At 36.7% G+C, this 18,909-nt stretch overlaps 1 protein-coding gene across 1 annotated transcript; it reads right to left on the bottom strand.

The window, feature by feature from the left end:
• Positions 1-7,628: 7,628 nt before the first annotated feature.
• On the bottom strand, positions 7,629-8,128 carry LOC141695745 (two-component response regulator 24-like). Its single transcript, XM_074499966.1, has 2 exons — positions 7,907-8,128; positions 7,629-7,808 (listed from the first exon to the last, which is right to left on the bottom strand). Exons 1-2 carry the CDS (start codon positions 8,126-8,128, stop codon positions 7,629-7,631), a joined length of 402 nt encoding a protein of 133 aa, XP_074356067.1.
• Positions 8,129-18,909: the final 10,781 nt, after the last annotated feature.

An 18,909-nucleotide genomic window follows, 5' to 3' on the forward strand; every position in this document is an offset into this window, starting at 1 on the left:
ATCATCACATGGGCGTCATAAGCTTTTATCTACCCTGCATTTTACCCAAATCCGATTTACGGATTGAAAGTTACAGCAAAAATTGTCAAACAATAACCACATAGGCATATAACACATTAATCAGATAGCATGTAGCACATAGTACACAAGATATTCGATCAAATTAATTTTTCAAAGAAGATTCGGGGTCAAAATAATTTTCCAGATATTTAATACGAATTTTTGAACAGATTTCGGAATTAAAACGGGTCTCCGAATCATTTTATAATTAAATAACATGGTTCAAACACCCGAATCTGACTTTAAAATAATTAAATAATAATTATCGAGTTTTAAAAATAATTTTAAATAATATTTTAAAGCTCGAAACTATTTTTCAGGATTTTTAAATCCAAATAATTAAATCCAATTAAATAATTATTAAAATTAATTAATAACTAATTAAATTAATTAATCAATTAATATTTAAATTAATTGACTAATTAAATAATTAATTATCAACTAATATTAATTAATTAATATATTAAGATTTATTTTAGAATTAAAAATAATTTTCAGGATTCAAAATATTGATTTTTGGAATTTAAATAAATAAAAACATTTTCAGGAAATAATTATTAAAAGAAAATATAATTTTTATAAATAATTAAAACATGGATCTAATTTTTGCAAAATTTTAAAACTCCAGGGACTGATTTGCAAAATTCAACAAACCAAGGGGTCAAATGGAATTTCTGCCATCTTCCCCGCCCCATGCCGGCGATCTACATGATTAAACCATCAAATCATATCAACAACATCAAGAACAAAATTTTATAACTTAATCTTTAAATAATTCAAAATAAAATAATTAAATAAGAAAATTACCTTGATTTCTGCACCAAAAGTGTTGATTCATTCAGAAAGAGCTTTTCGAGAGCTTCGTTTTGGTATATGGCACGCTCGATTCCGAATTCGATAGCGTCTTCGTTTGTGAGTTTGATTTTCAAGAACGCAGTGATTTATTAGTGTTTTCTCTATAAATTCTATATTTTTACTGACTGATTATGATTATACAAACAAAATGAAATAAGAAAAGGGCTATTTATATTTATGGAATATCGGTTCGTGTTGGATCGTGTTGGATCGAAAAATAAGTTACTTAGCCGCTAAGTAACTGCAAAACCGTGTTTCTTATAAAACACTTTATATGAAAATAATGTAATAACATCTCGTCTTTCGAGAATACGGGTTTTATTGATCTATCGAAATGATTATCGTATCGAAAATTTTGCGCCGGGACGCGCACGGGTCAAACCGTAATCCGGATTGAAAAAGTGAAAACACGGAAAATGTCTGGAATAATCAGATTGGGTTAGGAAGGAGTTTTCCGAAGAGTTTCGGGTTGGAAAAATGTAAAAACGGTTGAAGTCGGACAATTTCCGGTTTTATAAAATAGTTTTGTAATTATTTAGAATATAATTATTAAAACTATAAATCATTATAAAATCATATAACACTCCAAAAATTGCCACAAAAATATCACAATTATCTATATTTTATTCTGGACATATTAAAATTAACATACCTGTACTTTATCATATATAAACATCCGCATATCAATACCAATTATCAGATACTTCACCAAAAAATCATTTAATAATCACATAATAATAATTATTTATTGATAAAAATAACTACACGCTATATCCCGGATATTACAAAAGCTTTGGCATAAACCCGATACCTTGCTGATCAAGCAAAGATATCACTCAAGTCAATTTTCTACTACTAGATAGATGAATTCCTCGCCTGTCACCACCCTAGCCGCATTACGACCTCATGTTGGACTGTCACCCAGCCACCTACACATTGATGGACTGTACCCCGGCCACTTACACTTTGATAGACCGTACCCCGGTCTATGTCGCCTATGTCGACGCATTTTGATGGACTTACTTCCCGAATGTTGGGAAAGTAATCAAAAACTCTTTTATCAAATCAGCAACTTCGTTATAAAAAAAATACACCACGGAGCCGGATCCCTCAGACTTTGAGCGAGTAATTGAATTCCCCCCAAAAGAGGAAAGATTAAACTAAAAAAGAGATTTGGGATCCACTCGAAATTTTAAAATCATTTTGAAGATTTGAAAACATTTTTGAATATGTTTGAGGTAAAGATGATTTAATAAAATAAACCAGTTTCAAAATATTAGAAGATATCTGAATATTATTCTTTTATTAATATTCCATAAGAAATAGCTTTTATAAAAATAAATGAATTAAAAGCTTTTAAAACTAGTACTTGAAACGAATAATAATAGCAAAAGATATACTTATACGAAAGTAAAATTCTTTATTTGGATAACCAAAAATAAAGTTTGATTATTATTCAAAACTATTGAATATACTTTATTCGATTAATAGTTATAGAAAACTATATATAATATACTAGGGAACCTCGCCTCCCGATTTTAGGAAAAATGTTCAACTTTGGGTTCCCTATACCAAGGGTATACACAAATAATACTTATCTCTAAATAGGTATAATGCAGTTCATAAGCTCTACTTTAAAGCAATTGTATTTGACAAAGAAGTATCACAATTTTGAAACACACGTGCATATATATATAAATATATATATATATATATATTAACATGCTTTCCAAAACATACATGCAACAATATTTCGCAAGATTTCCTAACAATACTTAAGCACTTATCTCAAGATAATGTATATATATAAAACATTACAACAACATTAATACGGGTTGAAAACTTACCTGAGTGTTATGGGGTAGACTTAAGTTTAGAGTGGGTCCTCGGTCATTTAATAAACTAAACTTTACTCACGCATACCCTAACGATCACTTCTACGCTTAAGAATTTACATTAGTCGCTCGAGAACCCTCGACTCCACCATTTTTATAAAATTAAATGTTAAACATTTTCAGGCGACTCTTTCGCGAGGACTTTACCAACTTCCTAATCCACTTTACATAAATGTTTCGTGTTTCGATAAGCTTTTTAGAGGCCTTAAACATGGTCTCAAAGTTACTCAAGGGTAAGGGTTCATTCGCGAAATGCCGTTATTTAAAATGGTCGTTTCTCCTAAACTGTAAATCAGATGAAAGAGAACCACATATATCTAAGCATGGCAATGGTGAGTTCATGGTAGTGGGTTTGAGAGTCCAGAAGTTAGACAAAAGAAAAATCTCTAGAAAAATGGCAATTACGACAGCTATACGTTAAAGATTCCCAATTTTTAGCTATGCAAATCTATAGAAAACCAACACAATCCACCAACAACTTATTCATCATTCAATATTACTTAACAACCATTCTTTTACCATGGATATAAGTCAAAAAAATCCAAGAACAATCGATAACTTAAGTATCAGTACTAACTCTCAAAATCAACAAAACACTTTAACAAACGAAGCTCTAAACATGCCTAATCACCTACTATACTTAATCCACCATCTAAACATCATAACAACTCAAACTAATCAACTTAATACTAAGAGCTTGAAGAGTTATACCTTTTTTGGAGCTTCTAAACAATGCGAGAGTCTTGAAATGCCTATGGGAGCCTTGATCTATGCTTAAACTAACTTGATCTTACAAATAAAATCAAGAAATCAAAATTAGTTTCTTTAAAACACTATTCAACATCTTCTTGGATGAATTATATAAAAATATAGGAATGGAATTTGAAGCTAATATTTCTAGGGAGCATGTAACTAACCAAGGAGGAGCTAGGATAATTACCTTGTAAAATAAAAAGAAGTGGAGCTTGGATCGTCAAAAATTAAGAAAGAGGCCGAATATTCATGGGAGAAATGGGGAAGAAAGCTTGCTTGTTTTCTTGGTTTTTATGTGATAATGGGTTTGTTAAGGCTTAACCTTAGTTAATTAAAGGCTAAAATACTTGGCCTATAATCAATCTTGCAAAAAATCTACTTAACTTGCTTACATTATCTTGATGATCTCATTTCCATGCCACATGTAATTATCTTGTGGTTTGATGATGTCACCTTATTTCTAGTACACTTGTTCAATCCCCCTTGATTCTTGTACAAACTTGATTTTTGATCGCTTATTTATTTTACGGTTCACTTAACTCTCGTTCTCCTGATTGTTTGAGGGATCATATTCGGGATCTTATCATCAGGGTTTTCCTAAGCCCTTCTTAGTATCTCTTATTCCTTTAGTGATCCTCTGTTATAATCCTTGAATTTAATTCCTTTTGATCATGTTACCTTATACTTAATCCCTTCGAGATTTGGTAGATTTTCAGGAAAAATCAAAGTGTCTGAATTCGAATTTTGACAACCTTTATATCCACTTATTTACTTTATGGAATACTAATACGATCTCAAAATTTCCATAATAGTACTCCTATATAGTGTGGTCTGATAATTTTCCTTAATCCGCAAAAGTTACTATTCATCATGGTTTAAAAAATTCCAAAAATTGGGGTTAATTACAGATTCCTGAGTCTAGCACTGTGGACATAACTGATGATACACCTTCATGGTTGATATGGACTCAAGCTCTCAAATTATCTGCACCACCCATAAGAGCAAGAATTGGGCATCATGAAGTTGAACTGATAAATCCAATAATAGTGATTTTTAGATTAGTTGATAGACCTGGTCAGGAAGAAACAGTTGATCATTTGGACAGGCTGGAAGCTATAAAAATCATTCTTGATAGACATGATGGCTCAGAACCAAAACAAAAGATTTTCCTTATGGTGCTAGGAGATTAAGTTCAAGTTCTTTCATATGATGAGTTGATGATGATTTCAATCAAAGAACTCAAATACATTCATTTTCTATTGAGAGTTGAAAATCAAGAATCTACAAAATGGTTAAACTTGATTTTTTATGCCATCAGAAGAAGGAATATTGACAACGGCATAGAGTATTCTGGACACTATGTTCCTACATACATGAATCTCAGTAATCAGGAAGTAAACATGGAAAAAGGCGTAGCTATATTGGAAACAGTATTTACTTCAAGGAGATTAACTATGAATCCTGATGGACTAAAGCCAAGCTATGTGATGCTGGATGAGTTAATGAGTTAAAGAACTCCAATTGGGAGTCTGAGAACTGCCATATATTAGTTGTCTGAAAAGAGTGAATATGAAAGGAACTTGAAGAATAGACTGAAAGAGCTGCTCAGTAAGAATATTGATGAAAGCGTCAAGGCTTTTGTATAAAAATACTCATGGGTTTATCAAAAAACATGAATTGACTATTTACATCAGTAACTGAATCTCTCTATATTCCACTTCACATTTTGTCATCTTATTTTTGGCATCAGACAGAACTACAGAATTTATGCTCATTTTACAAAGCATAAATTTGGGGAGATTTTTGGAAAATGTTTAAGTCAGAAATCAGGATTTGCTGGGATCATGATCAGGAGTTGTCAAAGTCAATCAGGATATGTCATATTCGTCAAGATTTTCTCATGCGTCAGTATCCACATGTAGTCAGAATTTGCTTTAGGATACAGACTATCAGGATATGACTGTACTACAGAACAAATCGGAATCTATTGATTTATACAGTCCCAGAATTTGATGGGTTTTATATAGTCGGTTCCTGACTTATAGGATCGAAGCTGTAAATTATATATGTATAGAAACTAGATAAATTATATTGTAACATATCTTGTAATTGATAGAGATTGAGTATTTAGCTCTGTGATACATAAACACAGAATAGATTATCTTCTAAGGTGTTTATTACTCGAGTATAATAGTAACCTAGTAGCTCTTAAGAATACTATTTTCATGCGAGAGTTTTATAACAGTTTATAAGAGATTAAATAAACTATTATTTGATTATATTACTTGTACTTTACTTCTTAATAACCGAATTATTTGAATAATTATATCCAACCCCTTTAAACAATTATTCTTTAATGGATAACAGATTCAACTCCGGTAAAAACTCTAATTCCAACAACCACTAAGCTTAATCAGGACAAACGGTAAGAAGGCTGACCTCACAAGCTATAGAGGTTTGATTGGTTCATTATTATATCTTACAGCAAGTAGGTCAGATATTATGTTTGCAATAGGCTTATGTGCTAGGTTTCAAGCTGACCCAAAAGAATCTCATCTTATAGTTGTTAAACAGATTTTTAGGTATTTAAAGGGAACCCCAAATCTTGGTATTTGGTACCCTAAAGTTATAGGTTTTGACCTTGTAGGCTATATAGATTCAGATTTTGCAGGTTGTAAGATTGATCAGTTTCTTGGAAGAAGATTGGTGTCCTGACATAGCAAGAAGCAACACTCAATATCCACATCAACTGCTAAAGCTAAATGTTTAACTACTGAAAGCTGTTGTGCTTAGATCTTGCGAATGAGGAACCAAATACGAGACTACAGACTATTGATGTCAAAGATTACAATATTCTGTTACTACACCGGTTCTATAGAAATCTCCAATAATCCAGTTCAACACTCAAGAACTAAACACATTGATATCATGTATCACTTTATCAGAGAGCATGTCACAAATGGTACTGTGGAATTACGTTTGGGTTAATTATCAAATAGGTCACTTACTGCATCCAAATATATCAATTGAGTGACTCATTACAAAACTGACTCAAATGAGTCACTCATTTAAAAATTTGTATAAAAAATATCATTCTATCGTTAGTCGAAATTCTTAAAAGTATTATATATTGAGTTTCACACATTATTTTTGAATGATATTAAATCCAAACGAAAGGTTCCGAGTTCTACTATTTTAAATAATATTGTTAGATTTTAAAAAAATGTAATATCATTCATAAAAATAAGTGAAACTCAATATATAATACTTTAAAGAATTTTGACTAATGATGGAGTGATATTTTTGATACAAATATTTAAATGAGTGGCTCATTTGAGTCAGCTTTGTAATCAGTGACTCACTTGACACATTTGGACGCACTAGGTGACCTACTTGATAATTAACTCAATTATCATGCATTTTTTATTTTTTTTGATTATTTGTCTGTTGTATAATCTCTCAGTTGATATAATTTATATTTTATGAATGATTGTGTGTTAGTTAGTCAATACTTTTGATCCGGTCAAAGAAAAATTAATCAAAATAAGGAATGTGATCAAAATGAATAGGATCGATAAATTTTTAATTTAAAAAATGATTTTTTTCTCAAAGGGAACACTTACATCTAGAAAATGAGGCAAGTAGAAAAAATCTAATTTGGATCCAATCCAATTTTAATTTGTTCATAATTAATTTGTTCTTAACATATGGACTGAGAAATATTAAATGTACATTGATAAATATTTTATAAGATTTTGTTAACAAAATAATTTTTTTTATTGATATGTTTACCGTTTATGTATGTTAAGTTTAATTCTTTTTCACCACTTCAATATATTTTTACATTGTGATTTCAAAATTCATATTTTTTGGAGTTGTTAGGACTATAATTAGATAAGCTTATATTTTATATTTTATTGCTTATATGTTGTATTTCATTGTAATTATTGTAATTAATAATATCAAAAGAAAAAACATCTTAATAGAAGCAAGTAAGGGAAACACTTTATTTATCATATTTGTAACACTTCTAACACTTTAGCTTCAATCATGTTTCACTAAGTATTACATAACGTTGTTGTTTAAAAGCGCTTGACGCACAGAGATGACGATCTCAGATGTCATGGGCTTCTCATAAACACGATCCATACCAGTTTCCATAAAATTTTCATTAATGTAGTGGAGATCAGCGACAATGCCAACAATCATTGACTTCACTCCCATTGCTCGCAATGCTCTAGTAGCCTAAAATAAAATGATATATCCTTAGAATCATGATGATAACAATAAAGTACTATATGGAATACTTTAATATAATCATGTATAAATGTAAATTATATAACCTGAACACCATTCATGTCAGGCATTATGATATCCATAAATATGACATCAAATTTTTGCCCAAAACGGATGAGATCCACAGCTTGCCTTCCACTTTCAACAGAAGTGGTTTCAAATCCATGTCTTCTAAGGAAAGCACAATGAATAATCCTACAAACTCCAAGAGCATCAACTACAAGAGCAGATAATTTACTCTTGTTGGAGCTTGTAACTTTCTTAGCCATGTTTCCTCGCGTTTTCCTTAAAAAAATCAATCAAAATTTAGTTTCCTTTCACTATATATGAAGTTTTTTCTATTAGTGAAAATGCAAAACTTTGAAAAGGAAATGTTTAGCAGAAAGTTAACTATTTTTTATACAAATGTTGATAAAACTGGAACACATTCACAAACACACAAACTCTCTCTCACACACACATGAACAATTCTAAAAATGATAATTACAATATTCAAGATGCATAATAGAAGATCATAAAATAAACAAGACCACTATTGTTAGGGCGAAATCACGCACTAATATTCACGCAAGTATACGCGTTCGCAAGTAATATAGAATACTTTCTAGTTCGTTCCCTCAGAGACTCAGACTAAGTTATTGTCTAATTAAACTCACTCACCAATGTATAACTACTTCTCAATGTTAAGATAATAACACTTAAAATTGTTGATTAAATATTAACTATAATTAACTACTTAATTAACCACTTAACTAACACTTCAATTTATCAATAATAAAACACTCATGAGATCACAACTTCATTATTACTTCCTTTTATAGCCATTGTTATTACCTTTAGCATGTGACAGTGATGACATTAATCGAATAACACGAAACTGATAAAAGCCAACTTTCATTGTACTAATACCATTCTACCAAGCATCCACAATTAAGATAGAAGTTGAATAGTCATCAATTATGTTGAGTTCCTATATGTCTACAGAAATTGACAACACAATGATTTAAGCACAAGTTATTCCTTTTGATTACATAGGGCAAATAAAACTGTTAGAGTTACCCACTAATCATGCACAACGTACATGAACCTATGCTAGCATGGCAAGTTCTAAATCTCAAGATCCACCGTCGCTTCACAAGAGATTAACACCCTATCTTATATGTTCACGACGCACATAAGACGAATACGCACAACCAATACTAGATATCATGCAATCATCACACACTAAAGTATTAAACAATTAACTAAAGAATTCCATAATAAATCCGTTGCAACCCCATGATCACGATTAGCCCATAATAGAACTTATCGCCATCATGGGTTCATATGAAATCATGATAAACAACACAAGAAAATAATAACTAAACTAATTATATTAAAACAGAGTACGTCACAAGAGTAAATAAGTCAAAGCCAGAAAACTAGCATCCAACGTTACAACGAAACAAGAATCACAAGAATATATGCTTCCTCTTCGCTGCAGTGTGCTAAATCGGTCTTCTTCCTTATCTCCTTCGCTTCTTGCAAAACACAATCTAAAACATAATCTCCTTCTTATTCTCTATGAAAACGTCTCAAATCTACTTATATAATAGTCCCATAAAACTCAGATTACATAGAAGTTGGAAGCCAAACAGAAGTAGAAGTCTAAAATAATTCAGCTTTTTCCCCGACCCTGCGCGGCCGCTCAGCATTTCTGCGCGGGTGCGCAAGGCTGCTGCGCGGCCGCTCAGCATTGCTGCGCGGGCGCGCAGGACCCTACTGGAAAAATTCCAGGTTTGCTCCGTTTCTTCGCCGTAATCTGCCCGTTCTTTTCCTCTCTCAATGGTGAACACATGCCAAGGCTTATTCTTGATGATTCCTCCTCCGAAATGCAACTAATACCCTGAAATGCATAAACACTAGAAAAACGCATCAAATACACAAAATACTTGATTTCAAGACACCAATTTAAGCCATTTTAAGACGTTCGAAGTGGTATAAAATGCCACTTATCACACCCCCAAACTTAAATCGATGCTTGTCCTCAAGCGTCACAGACTCAAAACAAATAAAAATATGCATGAATGCAATCTATATGCAAATGCAATGATCCCCCTTACTACAACTAACCAACCAAATTGTCACGTCTCAACGAATGCAGTTAGACACTAAAGATCAATAAACTCATGCAAACGGACATACAGCCAGAAATGTGGTGTGTGCAAATGCTTAACAGATATGCTTCGGAACTAGACCAATTACTATGACTAGACTATCCTAAAGGCAATCCTACGATTATACAAAGAATAAAAATTCTAGGCACAAAGTGATATACAACATTACAAGAACTCTGGAGCTTACTACGGAATCGTGCTTTTTATTTACAACTCAAATGCTTATTTGACCGTGCAATGAGTGAGGTCCACAAAAGACTTATACAATGGTATCCATGTAACGAACGTTAGGTTAGCGGATCCCAGACTCTAAAAGCCTTAGGTCACTAGGCACAAAGTCCCCTAAGAACTTAATAACTCGAATACCAAAAAGCCCACTCTTGATCAATTATGCAAATTTTTTTTTTCTTTTTTCTTTTCTGAGCAAGTGCTTTTCGCTCCATCTTGCTCAACCCTAGACTACTCGCATAACATGCGAGCCGGCTACTAGCCATTTGACGCCTAGCCACAACTAGCAACAAATTCCATTTTTACTCCTTTTTTTTTCTTTTTCATGCCTTTACCACTAAGAACCTATTATCAAATTCTAAGCATAATAAATAGATTATCCTCGAAAATAATCAGATCATAACAACAATCTAGCCCTTAAGCATTCTCTAAGATTTAGTGAAAATACAAGTGCTTCTACCATGCATATCAACCTACACAACTTAATAACACTTTAATGCTATCACTACACTCACATCAATATCACAATTCAGTCGATAAATCATTGCAAAAGGGATCATGGTATATGCATGAGCTATATGATATGACAAACAAATAAAGCTATATAAAAAAAACTATATGGCAAAAATTATGCAACTATATGAACTAACTATCATGAATATGCAGCTATATGACACACACAAAATATTCCTTAACTACCATCCCCAAACTTAAAATCTTCACTGTCCCCAGTGAAGGTAGTAGAAAGGAACACAGGGTATACCTACTCGGAGTCATCATCATCATCACCCTCAGTGGGTGGAGTATCAGGAGGCGGGTATGCAGAGTCCTCACCAAAAACTGGCCACTGGATATCAGCTCCAAGGCCTCGAAAAGCAGTCCCTAACGCAAGAGTGAGCTCCTGAGCAAACCTGCTCTGCGTCTCATACATGGCATCCATCCGCCGTGAAAGCCTCATATACTGGGCATCACCCATCCCAGCACCCTCCTGAGCTCTCGAAGAACCAGCCTCACAACGCCCTGGCCTAGCCATAGTAGCACCTCGTGCTGGACGTCCTCCTGGAAGATGATAACCCAGCCCATGCTCCTCAGGCTCACCATCGGTCCACTCCTGCATCCCTTTCAGAGTGCCAGAATCTATCGGAGCTGCTGGCAACTGCAACTGCTCATGAGCCGGCCAGTTCACTCCTACTGCTCGGCATAGCTTCGTAACCGTGGATGCATAAGGGATGTTCATATGCTTTGCTCCCCTCAAAAACTTCAGAATTCCTTGGTAGATAAACTCACCAAGGTCCACATAGTATTCCTCATTCAGAATTCCCCACAACAACTGTGCTCTCTCAACTGTGACCTCGTGTGCATGTGAAGAAGGCAAAATATTAGCACATATAAATGCATTCCATGCACGGGCATACCTGTTCATGGCGATCGCCGGAAAGTGACGATACTCATTATTGGCTGGACTGCGGTTCCAAACTGTGCCCGGTCAATAGAGAGTCGCACAAATCAAATCCAAGTCAAAATCCTCAGCAGTCTTTTCATTCCAGTTCTCCTCCTCGGGCTTTCTCTCTCGCTGTCCAATCACACGGCGAATCGCCGCAGGATGATAATCAACCGTCAGCCCACGAACTACAGAAAACCCATTCTTTTCAGCCTTCACGTTCGCGTAGAACTCGCGAACAACACTCATCGGTACTGCTTCGGGTGACTCACAAAAAGCTATCCACCCCTTCTCTGCAATCATGGGCAACAACTCACCATCCCTCCCTGATGGTAAAAACCCCCTCTCCTTCAGAATCGGCTTCCCCAACAGCCTAGTGTACTCCTCCTCCGCAGCTCTGTCAGTTAACCGAGGCCTTGCAGCAGTACCCCTTGATGAATCAGCAGTAGGAACTGTGCTGCTGCTGTCAATAGTGCGTGCTCTCTTGGGTGCCATTGATTTGTGAATATAAGTATGTAAGAACTGATTTTTGATGTTTATAAGAGGGTTTAAGTGTAGGAAGTTTGTGGGAGATATGTAGGATAGGTGTATGTATATATAGGGTGTGGAGTAGGTTAAATTATATTAGGAGTGGGGTTGAGGGATAAAATCATGGGGTAATGGGAAAAGAATTCGTGGGTTTATGGGCTGTGATGGGTTTTTGTGTTTTTTTTTTTTTTTTTTTTCTGAACTGTAAAAAAATTTCTGGAACTCGACCCCTGCGCGGCCGCTCAGCATTTCTGCGCGGGCGCGCAGCAAGCTGCGCGGCCGCTCAGCATAGCTGCGCGGGCGCGCAGAGGGTCTCTGGAAAAATTTTTTTTCAGCCCCTTTTTTCTGATTTTTTTGTGTTTTTGGATAGGTTATTAACTTCTAAGGGTTCCTGTAACAACAATTCATGGGTTGCCTCCCACACAGCGCTTCTTTTTCGTCATTAGCTTGACGTTCCGTACCTTTCTCAAGTAGTCAACAAAATGGCACTAACCACCTCTCGGTTTCCCATATCCCCATAGTAGTACTTCAACCGCTGACCGTTAACCTTGAATGCTTGGTCCGAATCATTCTTAAAAATTTCCACCGCTCCATGTGGAAACACAGTTTTGACAATAAAAGGTCCAGACCACCTTGATTTCAACTTCCCAGGAAAAAGTCGGAGCCGAGAGTTGAATAACAGAACTTGTTGCCCTGGCACAAATAACTTAGGATGTAACTTCCTATCGTGCCACCTCTTCACCTTTTCCTTATACATTTTGTTCTTCTCGTACGCTTGAAGTCGAAATTCATCAAGTTCATTAAGCTGAAGCATTCTTTTCTTACCAGCTGCATCTAAATCCAGGTTCAATTTCTTCAATGCCCAGTAGGCCTTATGCTCAAGCTCCGCCGGTAGATGACATCCCTTACCGTACACCAACTGAAACGGTGACATCCCAAGTGGAGTTTTGTATGCTGTTCTGTAAGCCCAAACAGCTTCATCGAGCTTTAAAGACCAATCCTTCCTTGACGGACAAATGACCTTCTCTAGAATGCGCTTTATCGCTCTGTTAGACACTTCCGCTTGACCATTTGTTTGTGGATGATAGGCAGTAGCTACTCGATGATTCACATTATAACGCTGCATCATAGAAGTGAACTTACGGTTGCAAAAATGCGATCCTTCATCACTTATGATTACCCGAGGCGTTCCAAACCTTGTGAAAATTTGCTTATGAAGAAAATTTAGTACTACCTTTGCATCATTTGTCGGTAAAGCTTTAACTTCGACCCATTTTGAGACATAATCGACTGCCAGCAAGATGTACTGATTATTGCAAGACGAGATAAAATGCCCCTTGAAATCGATTCCCCACAAATCAAAGACCTCGACTTTAAGCATCACATTTAATGGCATCTCATCCTTCCTTGACAAATTTCCCACTCTTTGGCAACGATCACACCTTAAAACAAACTGATGAGCATCCTTGAACAAAGTAGGCCAGAAAAAACCTGCTTGCAGAATACGAGCTGCCGTCTTCTCACCTCCATAGTGTCCACCATAAACCGTGGAATGGCAGTCTCGTAATATCCCCTCCGTCTCACAGAACGGGATACATCTCCTGATGATCTGGTCAGCTCCCTGTCTAAACAAATATGGTTCATCCCACATATACCACTTCACCTCATGCAGAAACTTCTTCTTTTGAGCGAATGTCAAATTAAGCGGCATTATATTGCTGACAAGATAGTTTACAATATCTGCAAACCATTGTTCTTCCTCCTGAATTACAAACAACTGCTCATCCGAAAAAGATTCATTGATTAACGTCCTATCTTGTGAAGTAGAATCGGGATTCTCCAACCTAGAGAGATGGTCAGCTACTTGATTCTCAGTACCTTTTCTATCTTTGATCTCTAACTCAAATTCTTGAAGTAAAAGCACCCAACGAATGAGTCTCGGCTTCGAATCCTTCTTAGAAACCAGATAGCGAATAGCTGCATGATCAGTGAATACTGTCACTTTCGTACCAAGCAGATAAGATCGAAATTTCTCAAAGCCAAAGACTATAGCCAAAAGCTCCTTCTCAATAGTGGTGTAGTTCAATTGGGCCCCATTTAAAGTCTTACTCGCATAGTAGACCACATGGAAGAGATTTTTCTTGCGCTGTCCCAGAACTGCACCTACCGCATAATCACTCGCATCACACATCATCTCAAACGGTTCTGTCCAATCTGGTGCTGTAATAACTGGTGCAGTGATCAAACTCTTCTTGAGAGTCTCGAATGCTGCCACACATTCATCATCAAATTTGAAAGGCACATCTTTCTCAAGTAAATTGCACAACGGCTTAGATATCTTTGAAAAGTCCTTGATGAATCGCCGATAAAAACCCGCATGACCGAGAAAACTACGGATTCCTTTCACCGAATTAGGTGGGGGAAGATTTTCAATGACTCCCACCTTGGCCTTGTCCACCTCCAGACCTTTGCTAGAGACCTTATGCCCAAGGATAATGCCTTCACGCACCATAAAATGACATTTCTCCCAATTAAGCACCAAATTAGTTTCCACGCATCTTTTGAGTACGGCGCGCAGATTATTCAAACATTCATCATATGAGTGTCCAAAGACGGAGAAGTCATCCATGAACACTTCGACGTTATTTCCAATCATGTCAGAGAATATAGCCATCATACATCTCTGAAAGGTGGCCGGGGCGCCACATAACCCAAACGAAACTCTACGAAAAGCAAATGTGCCAAATGGACAAGTGAAGGTAGTCTTTTCCTGATCCTCTGGTGCAATACAAATCTGATTATACCCGAAATAACCATCCAGAAGACAAAAATACTCATGTCCCACCAATCTGTCAAGCATTTGATCAATGAATGGGAGAGGGAAGTGATTCTTCCTTGTGGCTTTGTTCAATTTTCTATAATCCATGCATACTCTCCATCCTGTAACTGTTCGAGTAGGGATGAGCTCATTCTTTTCATTTGCGACCACAGTGATACCTCCTTTCTTAGGTACACATTGCACGGGGCTCACCCACGAGCTGTCAGAAATAGGATAAATGATGCCTGCATCTAGCCATTTCAGAATTTCTTTCTTCACCACCTCCTTCATGATCGGGTTCAGTCTTCGCTGCTGTTCCACAGTTGGCTTACTACCTTCCTCTAACAGAATTTTATGCATACAATATGAAGGACTTATCCCCTTGATGTCTGCTATGGTCCATCCTATATCCGATTTGAATTCTCTCAAAATCCTTAAGAGCTTGTCTTCCTTACTACCTGAAAGGTCAGCTGAAATAATAATAGGTAACGTAGATGAATCACCTAAAAAAGCATACCTCAAGTGTTCAGTTAATGGTTTGAGCTCCAAGGTAGGTGCTTCCTCTATTGATGGTTTGAGCTTCCCTTCAGCATTCTTAAGGTCAGACGTACCAAGAGATTCAAATGGTATGTCGAGCTTTCGCTTCCATGGAGAAGCGTTCAGATATTGTAATTGCTCGTTGCTATCTTTATCATCACTGTCAAAATCCCCCACTAAGGCCTTTTCCAATGCATCAGACATTAGCATGTGATCGAGTTCTGAAGTAACCGCAGAATCAATCACATCCACTTTTAAGCACTCCTCATCTTCTGTAGGGAATTTCATTGCCTTGAATACGTTGAAGGTCACATCCTGATCTTGGACCCGCATAGTAAGTTCCCCTTTTTGCACATCTATCAAGGTACGGCCAGTAGCCAAGAAAGGCCTCCCCAAGATTATGGGAATCTTCTTATCTTCCTCAAAATCCAGAATAACAAAATCTGCAGGAAAGAAGAGCTTATCCACCTTGACGAGCACATCCTCAACTATGCCCCTTGGGTAAGTAATGGAACGGTCCGCCAATTGTAGCGACATATATGTGGGTTTTGGATCAGGCAGATCCAGCTTTTTAAAGATCGACAATGGCATCAGATTAATGCTTGCTCCCAAATCACAAAGGCACTTGTCAAAAGTTAGATTGCCAATGGTGCAAGGAATGGTGAAGCTTCCTGGATCTTTCAGTTTTGGTGGTAACTTTTGTTGCAGAACCGCGCTGCATTCTTCCGTGAGAGCAACGGTTTCAAGGTCATCCAGTTTCACCTTCCTTGAAAGAATAGTCTTCATAAACTTCGCATAACTAGGCATTTGTTCCAGCGCCTCAGCGAAAGGTATATTGATGTGAAGTTTCTTGAACACCTCCAGAAACTTCCCGAACTGTCTATCCAGCTTTTGTTGCTGCAATCTCTTAGGAAAAGGTGGTGGAGGATAGAGCTATTTCTCCCCTGTATTAGCCTCAGGCAGAGTGTGTTCAACAGTAGTCTTCTTTGGTTCCGCCGCTTTCTCCTTTTGCTTAGATTCTTCATCTCTAACTTCAGCTTCGACTTCTTTTGCCTTTTCAGCATCAGCTACTTTTCCAGACCTTAAGGTAATAGCCTTGACTTGCTCTTTAGCTTCCTTCCTGCCTGGTACTTCCGTGTCACTGGGAAGAGTGCCAGGTTGACGATTGAGCACTGCTTTGGCTAATTGACCGATTTGATTTTCCAAGGTCTTGATAGAAACCGCCTGACTATTGCACAACAACTTAAGTTCCTCAAAATCAGCACTAGTAGGTGCAGCTGCACTTCCCTGTTGAGGATATGATTGCCTTGTAGCATACTGCTGTGGTTGCTGGAATCCAGGTGGGTTAAACTGTTTACTTACTCCTTGCTGATATGTTGGCTGAATAGCATTCTGATTATTCCCCCAGCTGAAATTTGGATGATTTCTGCTGTTAGGATGATAGGTCGCTGGCACAGGCTGCTGTTGTCGCTGATAATTATTCACATACTGAACAGATTCGTTGGCAAGAGAACACTGATCCGTAGCATGAGAACCTGCACAAAGCTCACAAACCATAGCTATTTGATTAACTCCATACGTAGCCAAAGAATCAACCTTCATTGATAGCGCTTGGAGCTGGGCTGCAATAGCGGTGGCTGTATCAACTTCCAGAATACCTGCTACCTTGCCTGACGTCATCCTCTGAGTTGGGTTTTGATGTTCATTTGCAGCCATCGTCTCGATAAGATTATACGCCTCAGTATAGCTTTTAGCCCATAAGGCGCCTCCAGCTGCTGCATCGAGCATGGGCCAAGATTGGGCCCCCAAACCATTATAAAAACCAGTGATTACCATCCAATCCGGCATTCCATGATGTAGACATTTTCTCAACATTTTTTTGTAGCGTTCCCAAGCCTCGCACATAGATTCTGTAGGTTGCTGCACAAACTGAGTAAGAGCACTCCTCATAGCAGTAGTCTTTGCCATTGGATAAAACTTCACCAGAAACTTTTGCGCAAGATCTTGCCACGTAGTGATGGACCCAGCTGGTTCAGAATGTAACCAGTCTTTAGCCTTATCCCTCAGTGAGAATGGAAAAAGCCTCAACTTGATAGCCTCATCAGTCACGCCATTATACTTAAAAGTGCTGCAGATCTCGACAAAATTCCTTATGTGCATGTTGGGGTCTTCAGTTGCTGCTCCTCCAAAAGAAACAGAATTCTACACCATCTGAATAGTGCCCGGCTTGATTTCAAAGGTGTTAGCTTGAATAGCCGGATGAAGGATGCTTGACTGAATATCATCAATTTTAGGCCGAGAAAAATCCATAAGAGCTGGATCAGCTTGAACAATACGATCTCCCATATTTACTGGTTCTTTCTGCTCAGTTCCTGAATCCGAATCCTCAAAATCTAACTTCTCCGGAGTATCAAAAACTTCGTCTTTCTCCTCAACTGTATCTAAGGTCCTCTTGCGAGCACGAGAACGAGTTTGCATAAACGCTTGCTAAAGTACCTGAAACACAACCGAAAAGAGTAAGCAACTACTACGTCCTAATCACTGAGTCCTAATGACCAATGATGGTAAGTACATAAACTAAACAAATACGCCGAGTCCCCGGCAGCGGCGCCAAAAACTTGTTAGGGCGAAATCACGCACTAATATTCACGCAAGTATACGCGTTCGCAAGTAATATAGAATACTTTCTAGTTCGTTCCCTCAGAGACTCAGACTAAGTTATTGTCTAATTAAACTCACTCACCAATGTATGACTACTTCTCAATGTTAAGATAATAACACTTAAAATTGTTGATTAAATATTAACTATAATTACCTACTTAATTAACCACTTAACTAACACTTCAATTTATCAATAATAAAACACTCATGAGATCACAACTTCATTATTACTTCCTTCTATAGCCATTGTTATTACCTTTAGCATGTGACAGTGATGACATTAATCGAATAACACGAAACTGATAAAAGCCAACTTTCATTGTACTAATACCATTCTACCAAGCATCCATAATTAAGATAGAAGTTGAATAGTCATCAATTATGTTGAGTTCCTATATGTCTACAGAAATTGACAACACAACAATTTAAGCACAAGTTATTCCTTTTGATTACATAGGGCAAATAAAACTGTTAGAGTTACCCACTAATCATGCACAACGTACATGAACCTATGCACAAGTTCTAAATCTCAAGATCCACCGTCACTTCACAAGAGATTAACACCCTATCTTATATGTTCGCGACGCACATAAGACGAATACGCACAACCAATACTAGATATCATGCAATCATCACACACTAAAGTATTAAACAATTAACTAAAGAATTCCATAATAAATC

This window comes from Apium graveolens, chromosome 11, assembly GCF_009905375.1.
Source record: "Apium graveolens cultivar Ventura chromosome 11, ASM990537v1, whole genome shotgun sequence".
Taxonomy (NCBI): domain Eukaryota; kingdom Viridiplantae; phylum Streptophyta; class Magnoliopsida; order Apiales; family Apiaceae; genus Apium; species Apium graveolens.